Genomic DNA, 20,118 nt, shown 5'->3' with positions numbered 1-20,118 from the left:
TTTTCAGAACATTGCACTCAAAGCACTTTCCAAAATAATAAAAAGGATAAAATAAACAAAAGTAACACATGAATGTAAAATTAGACCTACAAAACATAGGCAGCATTGAAAAGGATAAGACAACATTGAAATACAAGCAACTGCTTTCAAGCTAGCTTTATTTCTGTGTAAAACATGGCATCCACCTCTATAAAAATACAACGTAAACAAACAAGCCGTTTGCTTTTTTAAACATTTTTTATTTGATTTTGTTTTATGAAATCATTGAGACACAAGGGTTGTAGGAATGCTATAGATATAAGCAAGTATGGGCAGGTAATATGGAGATAATGAAAATAAGAAAGCATGTGCTGGTAATATGGCGGTTTTCACCATGCAGGTTTTCATAATGCACTGTTTTAGCTGTGCTATACCTGGAGAAGAGGTGAGGAACCATAAACAAGAAGTCTGTCAACAGGAAACGAGGCACAGACTTGTCATTAAATCTGATTTTCTTTTAAAGTTTGTTTTCTGGTGTCACCTTTTTTTTAAATGACATGCCTTATCTATGATTACCAAAATGCGTTCTAATGCAATATCTTCTTCACAAATACCATTTCCACCACCACCTGCAGACTGTGATTCAGCTATCGTCTGCAGTGGTACAACTTCATCTTCAGGATGGTCTCCATCTTCACCTGCAGACTGTGATTCAGCTATACGTTGGTGTGGTAAACCTTGACCTCCACCTGCCAGTATGCCCTTAGTCATCTTCTCCACCTCTCTCTCGTACCGTGCTGCTCTGTTCTCCGAGCACTTCTTTATGTACTTCATTACCAACTTCTCTTTGTCTTTCTCCAACTGTGCATTGTACATCTCCTTATACCGACCTTCATGTGATTGGCAGCAGGAATCCCAGAGCAGGTAGATGAGATGTATCAGCACAATTGCAGCAAGCACAATAAATCCAATTGTCTGTGTGAGAGGGAGGAATCAAGACAGAAATAATTTGAAGTCCATCAGCTTTGCCCTCTGTAATCATCAATAAATATCATGACTAAATAAGCCCAATTTTCAAATGTAATTAGTAATTTTCTATAATGAGCAGACAAACTATAGTGCTGTTAGCATGTTTGCTTCTGGGTTTCAAGCTACTGTAGAAGGAATTCTATTTCTGGTTTCTGTCTTTTGCAGTTCAAGATATGAGAATGATTAACTCTTTAGTCTGCATAAGGGACAGTTGCAATCAAAACAAAAGCTTTGTTTTTTTATTCTGGAGTACGAAAAGGTTACAGGGTTCTATGAAGCAAAAGGGCTGATGTTGAGACATACCTTGGATATCAATATGTTGACCTCCATTCCAAAACTTGTGATCTTCACAGTGGTCATTGTACTGTCGCAATTGCTGTACATTCCACAGGCTGCATACTTTCCATCAATCAGAAGAATCACAATCCAGCACAGACCTGGGTACTGTGCATCCCACCAGGAGTGAAGGCATCTGCAAATTTGTCCTTCTGAACAACATTTACTGCAGGATTTTGTCATAAAGATTTTCCTCTGCTGAAGGGACCAGACAAACGTGCTGGATCCAACAGCTGGCATTACGAAGTACAGCCAGACAAACACAGTACTCCACCCGTTACATTGACATGTAAAATGTTCCTCCGTCAGATGCTCTGTAACCAGAAGCACAATCACCACGGTGATACTCTGGACTAAATAGACAAGGTTGACATTGGGTTTCAAGAAGGACAAATCCAGCTTCATATTTTTATTTTAATCTCCTCTTTATAGCAGATGAACTGTGTCCTGTAGCAGTAATTGTCTTCCAGGTCAATGCTTGTAAATTAAACAACCCTATCAGGCTTTTCTTGTTATATGGTTTGGGTGGTGTGCGGAAATATGAGCGGAAACAGAAAGGAACCTGCTTGGTCACACCCTCGCGCATATGCTGTTTTTGTGGTACCGTGTGCATTTTTCGTATCAGAGGGGACTGGTTTCCCTCCTCAGGTGCATCCAACCATGCTTGTCTTGTATTACAAAACAGATCCTGCACTTGTTACATTGGCAAGTGAAAACTGGTTCCATCAGCAGCTCTGAAATCTGGAGCAGAATCGCCACAGTGATGTTCTGGATTAAATATTACATTACATTACATTACATTACGTGGCATTTAGCAGACGCTCTTATCCAGAGCGACGTACAACAAAGTGCAAATCAAACACAAATAGACAAACTTGATGTTGAGTTTCAAGAAGGACCAGTCCGTCTTCATAATTTACTTTTAATCTCCTCTGATGGTCTGTCACCTGCTACTCGAACTGTCTAACTATATCGTTACTGTGGTTTTTATGTTGTCATGGTACACATCCTGCAACAGCATAGAGATGTAAATATAAAACGCTGCATAACTGCGCAAGATCTGCACACTGGGGCAGGATGTGGTGTCCATTTTCATATGATAACAAAACCTCCAAATGCTGGCTTGTTTCTGTTTGTTGGTGTATGTATTGTAGAAACTGCATGAGCACATTCAATTCTGTCTATTTGCCATACCTTTAGTGCCTTAGCTTTACTGTGTGTGTTTGAACCACATATCAAAAGAATCATAATCAGTCATAATCCATATAAACAGTAAGAGTGAAAGTATATTGTTGTATCAAGCCATGGTAATACAGTATACATCTGTATTTGCATTTGTATGCACTGAATGAACACATTTTTATTTTAATCACCTTTGACACATGTTCCACAGTTGTTTATCAGGCTTGAAAATTGGTGCCAAGAGTAGTAACCACAATGATGTCAGGAAGTTAGCAAGCCAAACCAATGAGCATCAACCTACTGTATTTAAATTAAACATAATGAATTGTTAAATGATTGTAGCACTGTTGGAACCTGTTGGAAGGAGAAAAGCCTGCTTGAAAACGGTATAAATCCTGTCTGTAACTGTATGGATTTAGGTCACTCTGTAGAGCAGTGGATGCTCCTCCATAGAGGTGGAGGAGGCCTGGCCTCCCCAATAATTTGAGAAAAGAGAGAGATTTAAAAAAAACAATAAATATATTTATTTTATTTATTTATTTTAACAAAAAACATATTTTTTCTTTTTTATATTCATATTATTTTAGTTTTGTTCATAAATCTAAATTTTCCCATGGCTAAAACCCAATATTGCAATTGTAAAGCAACAGGCCAGATTTCCCTATCAGTTTGTATTAAGGGAGGCCAGGCCTCCCCTAGGAAATTAGCTTTTCATAGAAGTCAATGTAATGCATTTTTTTTCATGCCAATATGTGATTGGCCAGATCACTGAAAATGGGTGGGCAACGGAGGCCTGGCCTCACCATGCATTGTGTCCAGGGCTGAAAGATTGACATTTTGTTCGTCCAATCACATGCTACTGGTTCATTTGGAATCAACTATCCTTTCCTTTCCTATTCAACACAGAAGCCATTTTGAGAATTCGCTAGTCACTTCAGTCAAACAAACACTCTCCATAGTGGCTACGAGTGTCCTATCAACTTGTGCTTTTCAGGAAATTTAGAGAACACCCCTGGCTATCATCCCTGGAGTTTATAGCTCATTTGCTTACACTTTTGCTTAAAACTACCTCGGAAGTCGGCGAGATTCTAGCGCAATTTGAGATCTTGGGCTGGAGATATGCAGATTCCAGATACTAGGGAGTGAGAATGACATTCAATAGGTCATGTTAGACACCATTTGGGATTTATTGAACAGTTTTATTTTTAATGTAGTCCATTTCGTTTTATTACAAGTCAATTTAATAATCTTCCATATCAAATTACTGAATTGTTGCTCTGTGAGGAAATTCACTCTAAATACGAATAGAGTGCTGCCCTCTAGTGGATAACGTTAACGTTAGATAAAGCCAACTGGAACCATATTTTTACATATTTTATATTAAATATATTGAATAAAACTACATATGATAAAGAAAGTGTTATCTTATCTTTTTTATATGCTAAACTTGATTAAATTGGTGATTACATGTTGAAGCTGTAGAAGAATGAAAAATGTAAGCTAAACAAAATTGTTTTTAACTACATAATTAAAATTCCTGCCTTTTACACATGTTCACTTGGCATTTATATTACATCCAAATGTCATTTCTCAGCTTAATTATCAGGCAGGCTCATAGACTTACAGCAATGTCATTTCTTCAGGAAGGCACAAGGCTAAGCTCTGCACAATGAATTTCATCGGCCAGAACTTTCTGACTGTAGCTTACACTCCAAATAGTATGCCTTTGGCCAGCACAAAGACAGATAAGAGAACAGGGAACATTCCATCGCGAGTGAAGTGAGCAAGCGGAAAAAAATGGCCTCCTCAATTCTGGAAGTCACCAGCCTCCACTGCTGTAGAGACACCTCGGCTATATAATCACTGTTTGAGAATAAAGTTTGATATTCTGAAGATTCTGCCTCATCATCTTTATTGAAAATCTTCTACACAATTCTACACAAAGTCTGAAAATTTTCTCGATTGAAAACCACGACATGTGAACTTGACTTGATATTCAAAGTCTTCATGTTCATGGCTACAGCTAACTGATACTGTGAGAATTGTACTTTGTCTGACCTGTTTTGTCATTGTTCTAGCGAACTTACTTACTGCACAGTATGTCGCTTTGGATAACAGCATCTGCCTAATATAATGTAATGCCAACACTTTATAATAATGATATTTATTAATTATTTATCATTCTATCTAAATAATTTGTGAATGAATAGTTCATCACAAACTAATAACTTATAAATTACTTATAAGGGATCGTTATTATAAAGTGTTGTTACTGTATACAGGCTCTGTTTGCTCATTGCAGTATATAAAAATAAATCCAGGAACAATGTGGCTTAACAGTATTGTTAGATGGTGTTCAATATAATTTTCATCTCAAGGTCTCCATTTATGGTCTTTGGCTAGGGAACCACCTGCTCAATAAAGTGGTTAACATTTGACACCATTTCCTACACCCACTACAGACCACAATAATACCATATCAGATTACATTTTAAGGATTAAGTGAATGCTCCAATCCACAATGATTTACAAAGCTTACATTGTTTAGATACAATCCATTTACACAACTAGATATTTACTGAAGCAATTCAGGTTCCAGAATATATCATAAACACTTTATTTGGCTCAAAACTGGTGATTGAGAAGGCTGAGACATAGAGATATTTTCATTATCATGCTTCTTGACCAATGGGTACATTGCTCGGTAGACAGGTACGTTGTCGTCCTTAAAGATTGGGAAGAGTCAGGGGGGGAAGAGTAGTCAAAAACGGTACTCAAGTACTATTACTTTAAAGTAATGATTACTCAAGTAAGAATATAAGTAGTCCTCAAAAAAGCTATTTGAGTAAGAGTAAGAAAGTATCCACTGAGTTAATTTTGACTATAGGATCTGATTTAACCCCTGAAGCATCACCCCTTTTCTTGACATGACCTTGACATACCCAAAATAAAATGGTTGCTATTCTTGAACCCTTTTGACAAGAGGCATAGACCTGATCTCTTCTGAAAGTTAAACATTTGGGGACTGTTTTCCAAGAGTCAGAATTACTGTAAATATTACTAATGCAAAGTAACAGAAGCCCAAACACAGTGAGAAAGGAAGGAACATATCACTGAAAATATGTTATGTTTTTCAATGGATACCGAATTTTGGCTGTGGCTGATGCAGTTAGAAACACAATGGAGCCACAGCCACAACACTGGAATCCGCATTCAAATATGATGACAATATCACCAAAAAGCATTCTGCATTGTTTTTTCTAAGCTATGTCTAGGCAGTTTTCCAAAAATGACATTTGCTTATTAAAATATACAACACTTTCTATTCTGAAAGTGTTTTCCCCTCGCCTGTCACCCTCTCCCTACCTCACTGTCACAACCTCCCTTTCCTTATGCTCTCCTGAGGCAGCAACAGGTGAAGAATATCATAAAAAATAAGTACAATAATCACAATCTCTTGTATACTAATATATACATTGAGGTCCATTGATTGAAGTTTTTGTCAAATACCAAACCCCCATCACAAGTCAAACACATTCCACAATTTTACATGTTATGTATTATTCAAAACCAGGCTGGCTGCTTATTTATAAGCTTATTGAATAATAATAAAATATTTAGATGTTTGTATTTTGATGCTCACCCTATATAAATTTGGGTCACATCACTGAAAATTCCCTCTATTGTGGAGTTAAAGGTGTTTTCACTGTCTTCTTCAGAAACATTCAACTCAGATTAATTGGAAGCCGTGTTAGCACATTTTTACTATTAGAAACTATTATGCATTTGGATTGCTGGACCCTTGCAGTGAAAAGGACACTGACATTATCATATTTCTTGTAGTATGTGGATTTCCAAAGGGCAGAGAAGGCGAGGTCCCCCCACACTTATTTTGCCACCCACATGTTACAAAATAAGGTACTTCTGTTGCTAAAGCAATGGAATATTAAAATAGGTTACACAGATGGAACCATGAGTTTTAATGCTTTCAAATGGTATATGCTGTTACCATAGTGATTCAAATTTGCACCATGAAAAAAGAAATTCAGAGACAGTAGGAACTGCTGAATGGATGCATGAATTCAGCAGTGCTTCAGGACCTTATGACCACTTCAACTCGTCTACTCCCCCCCTGCACACACACACTCGAGCAGAAGGGGAAAATCTGTTATCAGTCCCTCTGCGGGTCAGTTATCGGCTATTTAACATCAATTAGATGGATCAGTGCACATGATTGGCTTCCTCTTCCACACGGTTGCATCACCTCACTGCATATCCTGCAGTCTGGATGCTTTCCCACTTCCACACTGATCCGGAGTTGGCAACACCTCTCCCCTGAGCACCTGACAATACTATTTTCTCTTGGGCTTATGCACGCTGTGTCATTACTTTCATTGGCCCTGGGACTCCCATTCACAATACAGCAACCCACCTTTGTGCAGCTTCCATATATATAATAAATTAACTTACATTTCAAAGTGAGACTGGGGTATTCACTGAGAGAGGACACTCTGTACATGCTACTATGAGTCAAAATGATCTCTCCCTCTTTTCTTTCTCTCAAACTCCCTAGGCCTCATTTATCAATATTTTTGGAAATCCGTGTGCAGATGTATGTGTGATCTGAAACGAACTAACCACGTTCTCCATTTCCATGAAAGACGAGTAGGCACAGCTTTTTTTCGTATCCACGTGTGTATTTTGATAAATACCAATAATCCTAAATCAAAGACGTGTGCAGAAAAATTTGTGATTAGTGTAAATTGATGCCCCTTAAATTACCTAAGGACCACAAAATTCACTTTCAGGCAATTTAAAGAGATGGCAGACAAAATACTGTGTGGCCTACACATGATCTGATTTATTTGTATTATATGACTGTGTGTGCTACAGCGACTGTGTAACTTCTCTTTGAGAACATGAAAATATAAATAAACTTTATTATATATATTTTTATTTTTGTGTGTGTTAGTATAAAAGAACACATGCAATATTTCCAAATATTCATTTTTACAGAGACATTTGTGTAGTTAATCTAAAAAAGTAACATATTATTGTCAGCAATTGACTACTTTTGACATAAAAACTTGATAAAGGCTGTCTGAGATGAGAAGCAAGGAGCCAACCAAAGTCTGCAGAAGAACTGTGGAAAGTTCTCCAACATGCTTGGAACAACCTCCCTGCTGATTGTCTTATAGAACTGCAGGACAGCGTTGGCTGAGAGAAGTGATGCAGTTTTAATGCCGAATGGTGGTCACAAAAATATTTATTTGATTCAGTTTTTAACTGTTCTGCCAAATTACTAAAATGTATTGTCAAATGTATAGTACGTTTTTTTTTTTTTAAGATATTTTTTAGGCCTTTTTTCAGCTTTATTGGACAGTATACAGTACAGAGAGACAGGAAGAATGGGAGCGAGAGAGAGGGGAAGACATGCGACAAACATCAGACAGTCGGATTCGAACCGCCGACATCGCGGCTCGCAACGAGCATGCGGTCAGTGCTCTACAGGCTGCGCCACCGAGACACCCATATGTATTATTTTTGAATTAATCTCATCTGTTCATAATGTTATACAAGTGCCTAAGACTTTGGAACAGTACTGTATATAAAATTTTTATGGCATGATATTTACAGTCAATTTTGTTTGGCTCACATTTATAAATGAGGCCCAATAAGTATATATAGACAATTTTAGGCCTAAAAGTGATTTTTGTTTCATCACTTTTTGAATATATCCATATGACCTTCACCTCTGACCTATATAGTATATAGTTTCGACTATAGGATCTGATTTAACCCCTGAAGCATCACCCCTTTTCTTGACACGACCTTGAAAATCCATCCATCCATCCATCCATTATCTGAACCCGCTTATCCTGAACAGGGTCACAGGGGGGCTGGAGCCTATCCCAGCATACATTGGGCGAAAGGCAGGAATACACCCTGGACAGGTCGCCAGTCCATCGCAGGGCACACACACCATTCACTCACACACTCATACACTCATACCTACGGGCAATTTAGACTCTCCAATCAGCCTAACCTGCATGTCTTTGGACTGTGGGAGGAAACCGGAGTACCCGGAGGAAACCCACACAGACACGGGGAGAACATGCAAACTCCACACAGAGAGGCCCCGGCCGACGGGGATTCAAACCCACGACCTCCTTGCTGTGAGGCAGCAGTGCTACCCACTGCGCCATCCGTGCCGCCTGACCTTGAAAATGACATACCAAAAATAGAATGATTGCTATTCTTGAACCCTTTTGACAAGAGGCATAATCCTGATCTCTTCTGAAAGGTAAACATTTGGGGACTTTTTCCGAAGAGTCAGAAGTACTGTAAATATTACTAATGCAAAGTAATACAGAAATACAGTAATACAGAAGCCCAAACACAGTGAGAAAGGGAGGAACATATCACTGAAAATGTTATGTTTTTCAATGGATACCGAATTTTGGCTGTGGCTGATGCAGTTAGAAACACAATGGAGCCACAGCCACAACACTGGAATCCCCATTCAAATATGATGACAATATCACCAAAAGGCATTGGTTTGCTGGACCCTAGCAGTGAAAAGGACACTGACATTATCATATTTCTTGTAGTGGTACAGCATAAGCCACAGCAACCCGCAAGCGTAAGCCACAAGAAACACTATTGTAGATCCCCAAACCTATTCTACAACAGACTTTGTAGTTAAAAATGGTAAATGGTGGCATTTAGATAGCGCCTTTATCCAAAGCACTGTACAATTGATGCTTCTCATTCACCCATTCACACACCGACAGCGATTGGCTGCCATGTAAGGCACCAACCAGCTCATCAGGAGCATTTGGGGGTTCGGTGTCTTGCTCAGGGACACTTCAACACAGCCCAGGCAGGGGATCGAACCGGCAACCCTCCGACTGCCAGACAACTGCTCTTACTGCCTGAGCCATGTCGCCCCTGTGAATGTGAAACGTGAAAAATCACGTTCAGTTTGGATTTACACCGAATGAATACCTTCGGAAAAACGAAGGTACATTTTATGATTAGTAACAAGTGATCATGGCTAAACCTGGCTCAGAGGGGACCGGGAACGTTGAACCACGGAACTCAAATAGAGACGCACAAAGAGATTGATATGATGAGAGCAGGAATGATTTCCGGAGAGCTTTGTACCAGCGTACAAGTGATTCCTTATTGTGCACATCTTTATTTGAGAGGAATGGTGGAACCTTCCTGCTTTTTTAAAATTATGTGGGGACAAATTCAACAGAAATTGCATTATATAAAAATTTGTTAATAAAATTTTGTGCGAGAAATGCAGCCGAATGAAACAAAGTAAAAGTACATTTACTTTCCTTCAGTAAATCTAACAGAGTAAATGTAAGAAACATGGAAAATTATCTTTCTTTCATTCATTATTAATTTCTTCCATTCATTTTTTTATATCTTAGCTCTTTATTTACTACTTTTCTTGAAAGGTAAACCCAGTTTTTTTTTATTTCTCATGTGGAGTAAGGCTTATGTGGAAAACCCACATCAATAGGCTGATAGCCTAGTCATGTTTAGGTGTGTTCTGTACAATGTAGTGCAGCATATAGAAAATGTGATGCTTGATATAGATAATTAAAACCTGCTGGAATCATAAAGGCTAAACATTCTCAAGGTTTAATTCTCTTCATCTTGTCTACAAAGCCTTGAATACTCATTAGGCACTGCTTAGTTTTCAAATACTGACTATTCAATACTACTATTGAGTTTGGATTATTAGCTGACTATTACAGGAGTTCACTACTAGTATATGGTAACTAGCAAGGATTTGTCAGGCTACTGTTGAATCAGCTCAGCTCATTTGGCAAATGCTACTAAATATATTCTGTAAATTAATTGAAATTTAATTAATTGGAATAGAATGGTATTGGCATTTTTTTCAATTAATGTATTACATTTCAATTAATTTCCAAAATGGACAGAACAGAAATCGAATTGACCCAACTCTGGATCAGTACACACTCCACAGCCGCAGTGATTCTTTTGTCAGAGATGGAATGGAATGTAAAATCCGGAAACATGGCTGATGATTGTAAAGCAAAGAGATTTTCTTGAAAGGTAAGGATTTTTCTTTTTTCTTTTTTAAAAGAATGACAGGTGAATTTCACCAAAACATTGTCAATCGAACCTAACTTTCCAGATGATGTCCTGATTTCCATTTTTATTTAGTCAACTACAGTATACTTTTGGCTGGCAAGTATAATATAGGATTATTTGTCAAAGAATTTTACACCTGAAAGGAAAAGGTTGAAAAGAAAAGATGGATGAAAAGAAAAATGACATTTCTGAACCAATAGCCAATAACAGAAGCATCAAAATGAAATTCCCTTGAGATATATGCAATCTTTTTAGTTTGTAATCAGAACGTGCATAGTTTTGTGCAATGTGAAGATATTGTGATATACCTCAGTGCTTTTGCCTCTGACAGTATGGTACAAGGGCACACTTAAAAATGTCATCATTACTACAGTTGGCCACTTCTTAATGCTGCTGTCTTAATTTGTTATTTCTGATGAGCGGAGCCTGGAGCTAATATTGATCATGTAACATCTTCACAGCTAACCAAAATATATACTATCATTCTCAAGGGATCCCTGTATGCCCAGAGAGTTCAGCTGTTGTGTATGTACATACATACACACGTACATACATATGTATGTACATACATACATACATACATACATACATGCATATGTGCTTAGATATATGCATACATACACTAAGTGAGCACTATTAGGTATTTATTTTGTAGACTTATTTTTTAGACTTTCTTTAGTCTTCTGCTGCTGTAACCTATCCACTTAGAGGTTTGATGCGTTGTGTGTTCAGAGATGCTCTTCTGCATCCCACTGTTGTAATGTGTGGTTATTTGCGTTACTGTCACCTTCCTGTCAACGTCAACCAGTCTGCCTTCAGAACTGCTGCTCACTGGATGTTTTTTGTTTTTCGCACCATTCTCTGAAAACTCTGTTGTGCATGAAAATCAGCAGGTTCTGACATACTCAAACCACTCTGTCTGGCACCAACGGTTACTCCACCGTCAAAGTCACTTAGATCACATTGTTTCCCCATTCTGACATTTAGTCTGACCTTTTGACCACGTCTGCATGGTTTTAAGCATTTAGTTGCTACCACATGGTTAATGAAATATTTGCATTAACAAGCTGGTGTACAAGTCTACCTAATAAAGTGATCACTAAATGTACTTACATATGTACAGACATACATACATACATGGATTAATTATAGAGTTTTGGACTAATTATGAGGTGTTCATCAATGCAAAACAATAAAATGACACTGTTACAGATAAGTGCTGGGGAAATGAAATGTGGATACACTGGAGCACCAAGATTGATGACGGCTAAAACAGTATCCTACCGCTACATTGCATACTGATGAGTTTATGCATACTGATTGATTTAATTTATTTTTTCAGCTTGCCACAGGGCAGAGATTACAATAGACTGGTACTTAAAGACACAAAAAGGGGAAGAAATGACAGACACCGGTGAGGAAAAAAACACTGTCAACAGGCATAATGGAAAGCCAGCAGTGAGCAGTCAGCATGATGTAAATTATGACTTCACAGAGGTATTAGTCAGTGCAAATGTTCTCATTGAAAAACAGGATCATCCATCCAGAATTATGTGCATTTATTAACCATGTGACTAACACGGTTCTGCAATCAGAAAAATGAGGTACACAGCACATCTGAGACATGCATTTGCATGATAATTTAATATTTTGCTGCAGAAAATAATTTTGTATTTGGAGGTAGAGATAAATAGTATGCCTGTCATCAGTGTGTCAAACTATCTCAGGGCATTCAGGGAAGACATTAAAGTGTTTTATTAAACTTTTGCTATAAACAATCAAACCTGTAAATGCCCCAATAAAAGCCAGTCAAACGATGATGTACCTGAATTTTGATTAAAATAGAGAGGTAAAAAAATGCATGACTTTAAATGTTTTCTTTCAGTTTAACAATTTCAGGCTTGGTGGGGGGAGGGACAGTGTTTATGAAAAATTAAACAGATAACCGATTAGCACATTAGAAACACATTCAATATGTGTTATCTTACTATGAACTGGGTGGTATGCCTAATGCACACAAAGACACAATCTTTAATAGGAATGTAGGCTAACGTATTTATTTTCTCAACAAATATTCAAGGTGCAATTGCATTATGTTATGTGCTTGTTTGTATATTTTTGTTTTGGAAAATAAATAAAGATATATATTTGATATATTTATATATATAATATAATTATAAAATATAACTAAAACTAAAAAGCATTATCGAAGAAGGCAATTACAGTTAATCAGATAGAGAAGGATGCATGCCTTACATTTTCCATATGTGGTGTGAAACTAACAGTACCCCTACAGCAACAAACCGGTGCCTTAATGTTCCTGTTAATTAACAAATAGGCATCAATAGTTGGCTGCCACTGAATAGCAAAATAAGTAAATAAATCATAAATAAATGCAGCTGTATTGTACATGACACAGTATCAAATGTGTTGGCACACTTGTTTCTGGCCCACAATCAAATGGGGCCAGAAACAAAGGGCAGAGGCTATGAAAACAGGAGCGTGTTATTCTCGCTCCCTGTGCACTGTCCCATTAAGGAGCTGGAAGGGAGGCTGCCTGTCTCACACTCTCATATTGAGCCCTGGCAATCAGCACAGAGCAGCACCCTCCCAGCTGAAGCTTAACACCTTGTTATTTCTCTTGCGATGATGCTGCTCATTAAATGAACCCTGGGCCTGAACCAAAGCCTCAGGAAAAAAATATGCGCTTCACCCCACTGAACACCAATCACCGGTGTCAATCATACCTGTTGTGTTGTTGAAATGAAGGATGAGTCCACCAGAGGGCACATTCCTCCTATCTATCCATAGTATTATGTGACATCACTCCCAAGAAACGGTCACCATGTAGATGGGCATCACATAACATGTCAATGCAATTAGACAGAGCATTGCTTTATGATAAACGCCATGAGGCTATTGTGCTATGGACTGCAGAGCATATTAACAAGTACATGTTGAGCTTCATAATACAACCATTTAAAACCCTGCGGGTCAATTGCAGTCTACTTAGCTGGAGTTTATACCTCTTGACCACAGATCTGTATACCAACTGGAGCAGATATCCAAAGCTGGAAAAATATATTTTGCTATTCCGGTTGAAATACAGATCTGTTCAAACCTGGGGCTTTTCCAAAAAATGTGAACATTAAGGTTGCCTATAGTTCTGGAGCCCATTGTATATATAGAGATATATAGTAGCACATTAAAAACAAATCATATTTTTACTGAAAAAACTTTTGTGAAATATCAAAATATCAGTTTTACAGTAATCAAAATATTTTCCCGTCAACAGATTTGTGCACAATTGGAACCTTAAAAAACATCACCTTTAACCCTTGCACACCATCAGAGCTAAACCCAGGGTCAACTTTAATGTTTTGATCCTTAGGGTCACATGCAGGTTTCGCTTCAGTGCCATTGCCAGAGCCAAAGCCAGCGAAGACAGGCAGGTTTTCGCAAAAATAGCCTGAGGGTGAGATGATAGTGGTTGGATGTGTACTATATGAGAATAGACAGGAGTGAGTGGAGGGCTTCAGTTAGTGAACTTTCAAGACTCAATCTTGTATTTGAATCTTGAATGACTAAAATCCATTAAAAGACAGATCTTATTGTGTTTATAACAGCTTGTAATAATGTAATATTGTATGTATAATATGTATTATGTAATCCGCCCAGCAGTTGTATTCCATTATCGACTGGTTATTACGTGATGGTTTTTTATTTAAAAAATGTATTACATTACACGCAGTTATTACATTATGCGTGATTGTTACATTATCAGTTCTTACAAGCCTCCTTTCCCTTCTGATAAACAAGCAAGTGTCTGCGCCACTGATTATATTGCATGGCATGCTTTCCCAGAACTAGTCAACTGTATTATGTTGTCCCCTCTATCAGACCTCTGTAGTTCCTCAGAGTGGCTTAAATTGTTCCCCCTGCCACAGACCAGATTGCATGAAGCAAACACATCTATGCTATACGTGTACCCACATGTCCCATTGCCAAGGAAACATCAACGCTTTGTTCCAATCAGGTCTGCATTTGACCGGGAATCACTTGTAATTCAATATGTGATGGGAGAAATGCATCTCGGCGCAGATGGGATTTCTGGGGATAGTTGTGGGATTAGCTGTGCTATTTCTCTCTCCCGAACTTTCATTATGAAATCGCTCCACAGCGAGAGAACAGAGGATCACAGTAATGAGCAAAGCCTGCTTTGGAGACTATAGGGCCTAGACTCACAATATAATTTCAACTTGAAACTAGTACATGGAGAATCAGCTGCAGACCACGCAGAATGCAATAGGGACACGAGTTGTGAGCGAGACCCCCCCGCATAGTCTGTGAAACTTCACACAGAAACATTTTGTTTAAGACAGTTTAATGTTCAGTGGTAGATGCTAGTCCATGTCCTGTTAATTCCTCTGGCTCCTGGCTTATTGTCTCAGACAAGAACAGGGAGGTAATGCTTTAACAGAAGCTCTGGAGCATGCACTAGATGGGGCCAGAATCAGTTTACACTCTGTGTTTTCACAGTAGCATCGCTTTCCTTTATGGGGTCACTGGTCTCTTGTTCTGCCATTTCAAAGATGTGCAGCACAGACATTTGAAAAGGTTCCAGTGACTGTGGCTTATTTTGGGGAATCAGATCAGAAAAATTGAACAGAACAATTTAACATTGAGAAAGAGGGTGAAATAAAGAAAGTGAATCAGTGACAAGTTGGAAAGCAAAATTGATCACTCTGGGCACAGTGCCAGGGGTGCAGGGCAGGGGGTCATTTTGGAGAAGCCCCTCATTGTTCATAAGTGATTCATACCTGGAGGCAGGGCTGACTTTTCTGATCCACTGATCCATGATGAAAGGAAAGTGTTTTTTATTGCGGGCTTTGTTGGGGATAACAGGATGTAAGAGAAGCTCTGTGGGTGTGTGTGTGTGTGTTGGTGTGTATACTTGCAGGCAGCTTAAATCATAGTATTTTGCAATATTGAGTACTATTTAATTCTTCCAGACCACCAGAGGCAGTCTAAACTACTGGATGTTGATAGGTTCCCAGTTTTTACTACTGCTAGTTGTACCAGTACCTCAAACTCTGCTTTCCCACTCTCCTGGACTGACCCCGTCTGGTCTTGTCACTCCCAGCACTCCTTCTCAAAAGAAAGGTGACTGCCCTAAGGTGAGCGCCCTAGCCCCCACGGCTGATGACTAAGCTGAATTTCATCAGCTTAAGTCCTTCCTGCTAAGCCAGCACTCCAGTGGTGATGCTACCGTCGCCGCCACTGATCTCACAGCGCCCCAGGACACGGTCAACCCTTGGGACACGACTCCCCCTGAGAACGACCTGTCGACAGCTGCACCTCTTGTTTGCCGCTGAATCAAAGACGGAAGCCTCCCAAACCTCTAAGGCAGAGGCTAGCTCAGTTACCCTGAGATTCATAATGCGCTTGGCACTTGCACGCTTGTGGCTGAACGAGCCCCCGCTCACGGCAAGCAATGCACTCCAGTGAACTGACGCTTCAAGCAGTCTGGCCCTTCTCCTCTGACCTCTCTCATTAACAACACATTTCTTCCCACAGAACTTCTAAGACACTCAAACCACTTGTCTGGCACCAGCAATCATTCCACGGTCACATTTCTTCCACATTCTGACATTTGTTCGGAACAACAGCTGGACCTTTTGACCATGCCTGCATGCTTTTATACACTTAGCTGCCATGTGATTGGCTGATTAAATATTTGCATTGACAAGCTGCTGTGCAGGTCTACCTAATAAAGTGATCACTGAGCGTATATCTGGACGATTGGCTAGTCTGTGCCCCCACACTGGACTGCACAATAGAGAACACAACTCTCTTATTGTCCCATGTGACAAAACCAGTCTGGAAGTAACATTCATTGGCATACACCTAGATTCCTGGAGAATGGAGGCTTCTCCTTCGCATTTCAGAGAAGACAGGGAGCTGACCGTCAACACATCCATAAGACTAATGGACATGCTTGCAGCAGCCTCCCCTCTTATCCCTCTGGGTCTCTTGCCATTGCAGGCCTTCCAAGTTTGGATCAACAGCCTCAACCAGGACCCCATGCGGCATAGGCAAGTCAAGGTTACACAGAACTGCCTCTTCACCTTATGTCCATGACGAAGGGAATCATTCTTGATTTTCCCTTGGCATAATCCCTTCAATATGGGAGGTGGTTACAAAAGACGCCTCCCTCACAGGGGGGCAGTATGCCAGCACAGAACTGGCAGAGGACTGTGGTCCCCTCAGCAGAGGCTTGAACATATACTATAAACGTCTCAGGACCGTCGATCTAGCCCTTAAGCACTTCCTGCCCTTTCTCAATAACAAACTTGTTCTTGTACGGTCAGACAACACATCTACAGTGTTCCATCTAAACCGCCAGGGGGGCACCAGGTCACTCCAATCCTTATCACTGGCACAGCAGATTCTAGAGTTGGCCTTCCCTCGTCTAGCCTCTCTTCAGGCCATCCATCTCCCCGGGGTGCAGAACCGGGTGGCATATTTCCTCTGATGCCAGAACCCCCCTGTCGGAATGGTGACGCCACCAAGGCTGCAGTATAGCAGAGCGGAGGTGGACCTTTTCAGCTCAAAACCAATTAGCCACTGCCCCCTCTGGATCTCTTTAACAAAGACAGACAGCCTACTAGGGCAGGATGCTCTGGCACCCTCCTTTATGCATTTCTTCCAATCCCACTAATAGTAGAAATGCTACATTGTGTCTGACAGGCTTCTCCTACTCTGGTCGGGCAGGATGTGGTTCTCACTGCTTTTTGCAAATCATATAATCAACATCTGAGGCTGGAATAAAAACTAGCATACTCACAGACCTCCACTGAATTTGAGACCATCGATGTAGGGTATCCTGCTTAATTTGTGCCTTCCCCTAGAAACAATTGAACACCTCTTGCCAGTGGGTACATGCAAATCAAGCAAACCAGACTTAAACTATTTCAAATTAAATCAAAGAAGATTTAATACTCTTTCATTCTGAAAAATCCAAGAGTCAGGAAAAAATGTGCCCTTAAATTTGGAGTGCTCACACTTGAGGAGTCTGCCTGTCTCTCTTTTAACACAATTACAGTTTTTTCAAATGTTTACACACTAACACCGGAACTTGAGACACAATTACCAGAACCTTACCTTGATACACATTACCTTACGTATCAAACCCATATACCATTTATGAAAAAATATAAACACAAATATAAGCAAGTTCCTTGTCCACCCAAGATTTGCCAACATTTGTCTCCCACCATATTCACTATTCCTGAATCCATATGAAGAACTTATATGCCGGGTGATGGAAAGTTTACCACCGGAATCCACATACACAGATGCCCCTTCTACAGGCAATGGGGGAGGGATGTGGTGATATTCCTATTGAAACGCTTCAGGGTTGGATGCATCATGCCAGGAGATAGATGAGGTTATGTGACCAGACATTTTTTTATTTAATTTTAATAGTTAGAATTTAGTCTACTGTATACAGTATTTGTATTTCTTTCTTGTATAGAGAACACCTGGAACACCACCAGCATGTGTAGAAATGTTTACATTAATTTAAAAAACTAAAAATCATAAGTGTCCAATTGGTTCTCAATAAGATTTATTCATATGATGCATGTGTGTATAATTTTGACACAAAAATATGATTTTGAGAAGAGGTAATATGGTTTTGACAGAACAGTTTAATTTATCCCGACATGTGTGCAGTATTCCCAGCATGGTTAATGGTATTGTGGTTTTTATTTAGTTTTTCAAATTTGAGGTTTCAGAAAACTGTAGTAGAACATAGCCATACTGGGGTGCAGTGAACAAGTGTTGCCATTGAAAATGAGTTTCCATCTAATGATTGACACTCCTGTCAACCAACTAAATGATCCATATCTGTAGTCGTACCCGGAAGTGGTGTCGTTCCGTAACCCGGAAGGTCAATGCTCCGATCACGAATAATGATCCAATTACTCGTACAATGTGCTCATTACGGGTACTTGTCTAAAACGAGTACTCGGCTCACTTATGTTCGTACAGTATACTCACTAATGTCTTCTAGTGACTTGAAAGTTAAAGTTTCAAGTCAAATTAATCTATGGTTTAAGGAATATTAATGCTGTTAAATATGAATAGCCAATGTTTGCTGTAGGATTGCTTCTGACCCCCTGTCTTTGACCAGTTCTGTTGATTTGAGACATTTCTTAACATTACTTGCAGTCTGGCTGAGTAAGATGACTTGGAAGTTTGCCCATCACCATTTTCATATTACGATGACAGGATCATTTTCCCTTATATAAAAATCTTGGTTCACAATGCAGACAATGTACTTTTTTATGTTCACATTTCCATTCCATGTAACATAACCCAAATTACTATGTAAATTTTGCTTTGAAGGGTTGGTATCCCTCCATTTTCAGACAGCAGCCAACAATGCTAGCAGATTTAATGACCCAGAAAAGATGTCACAAAAAAACTTCCTTTTTCGAAAATTGACAGCATTATATATTCAAAATGTTAGGATTTCACAGTAATGAAGTTGTATAGGAATTCCTATGTTGTACGCAACAAATCAGCAGGCTCCAGATAGCATGCACACCAATGGGTTCAAAACTATCCTCTGATCTACAAAGCAGTAACAGGCACCTGAAGAAACTGGCACAAAGACCACACACTGTCTTGTTTTAAATGGAAGCTTTGAATATAAAATAAACCCACAGATAATCCTGTTTGTGGTCCTTAGAGTATGTGGTTTTACACTTACCTGTGACATTGCTGTGTGTATGCTTGGACAGGTTAATCACGTCTCCTTGAGTTTAGAATTATTTGAAATGCCTTCCTCCAGGAAATATGTAGTTGGTTATGAGAATAGCTTTATAGAATGCCCCTAGAAGGGCCGTCTCTGAAACAGCTTACTTGCAGAGCATTTAGTATCAAACCTCTATACTCAATAGTAGGCAAGTAAACTATTTCGGACATGGTCAAGGTCACAACAATGAAAGTTAATTTACAGTTAATGGTTGTCTACTGAGTACATGTAGACTTTGAATGTTTGCATGTTGAAGTGAGAAGTGAAGTAATAGTTAATTGATTTCCATGTGTACCATAATTCAAATCACGTGTCATATGTGTGTATGTATTTGCCTGTCACAAAAGCAATCATTGGAGATTGAACCATACGGGCAACACAGTCTAAAATGCCTCAGTTTGAAACTACTCAACCTGCTGGAGAGCCGTATGTACTACAGCCAAAAAAATATTTTCCCCGAGTGCAGACATAAGAACAAATTATCAGAAGCTGGCGCAGGAAAGCAGAATGTTAGTCTGGAGCGTCCTCCTGGCAATAAAGCAGTAACCTTTTCTAGCATGGATTACATTCACAATTTATAACAGGAGGCCCTCCAGACAGCCATCATCAAGCAAGGCACAATTAGGCCT

General features: G+C 39.2%; 1 protein-coding gene across 1 annotated transcript; it reads right to left on the bottom strand.

Moving 5' to 3' along the window:
• Positions 1 to 218: 218 nt before the first annotated feature.
• Positions 219 to 2,009, bottom strand: LOC133125098 (uncharacterized). The gene is made up of 2 exons (XM_061236815.1): positions 1,312 to 2,009; positions 219 to 954 (listed from the first exon to the last, which is right to left on the bottom strand). The coding sequence occupies exons 1-2, from the start codon at positions 1,747 to 1,749 to the stop codon at positions 517 to 519; spliced, it is 876 nt and encodes a 291-aa protein (XP_061092799.1). The 5' UTR covers positions 1,750 to 2,009; the 3' UTR covers positions 219 to 516.
• Positions 2,010 to 20,118: the final 18,109 nt, after the last annotated feature.

Source organism: Conger conger, chromosome 3, assembly GCF_963514075.1.
Source record: "Conger conger chromosome 3, fConCon1.1, whole genome shotgun sequence".
In the NCBI taxonomy this organism is placed as follows: domain Eukaryota; kingdom Metazoa; phylum Chordata; class Actinopteri; order Anguilliformes; family Congridae; genus Conger; species Conger conger.
The sequence above is the reverse complement of the archived record's forward strand: the minus strand, read 5'-3'. Positions and strand labels throughout refer to the sequence as shown.

Coding starts and splice junctions, on each gene's coding strand:
- LOC133125098 (XM_061236815.1), bottom strand. CDS start 1,749: ATGAAGCTGGATTTGTCCTTCTTGAAACCCAATGTCAACCTTGTCTAT. Junction 955..1,311: donor TCAACATATTGATATCCAAG/GTATGTCTCAAC, acceptor CCTCTCACACAG/ACAATTGGATTTATTGTGCT.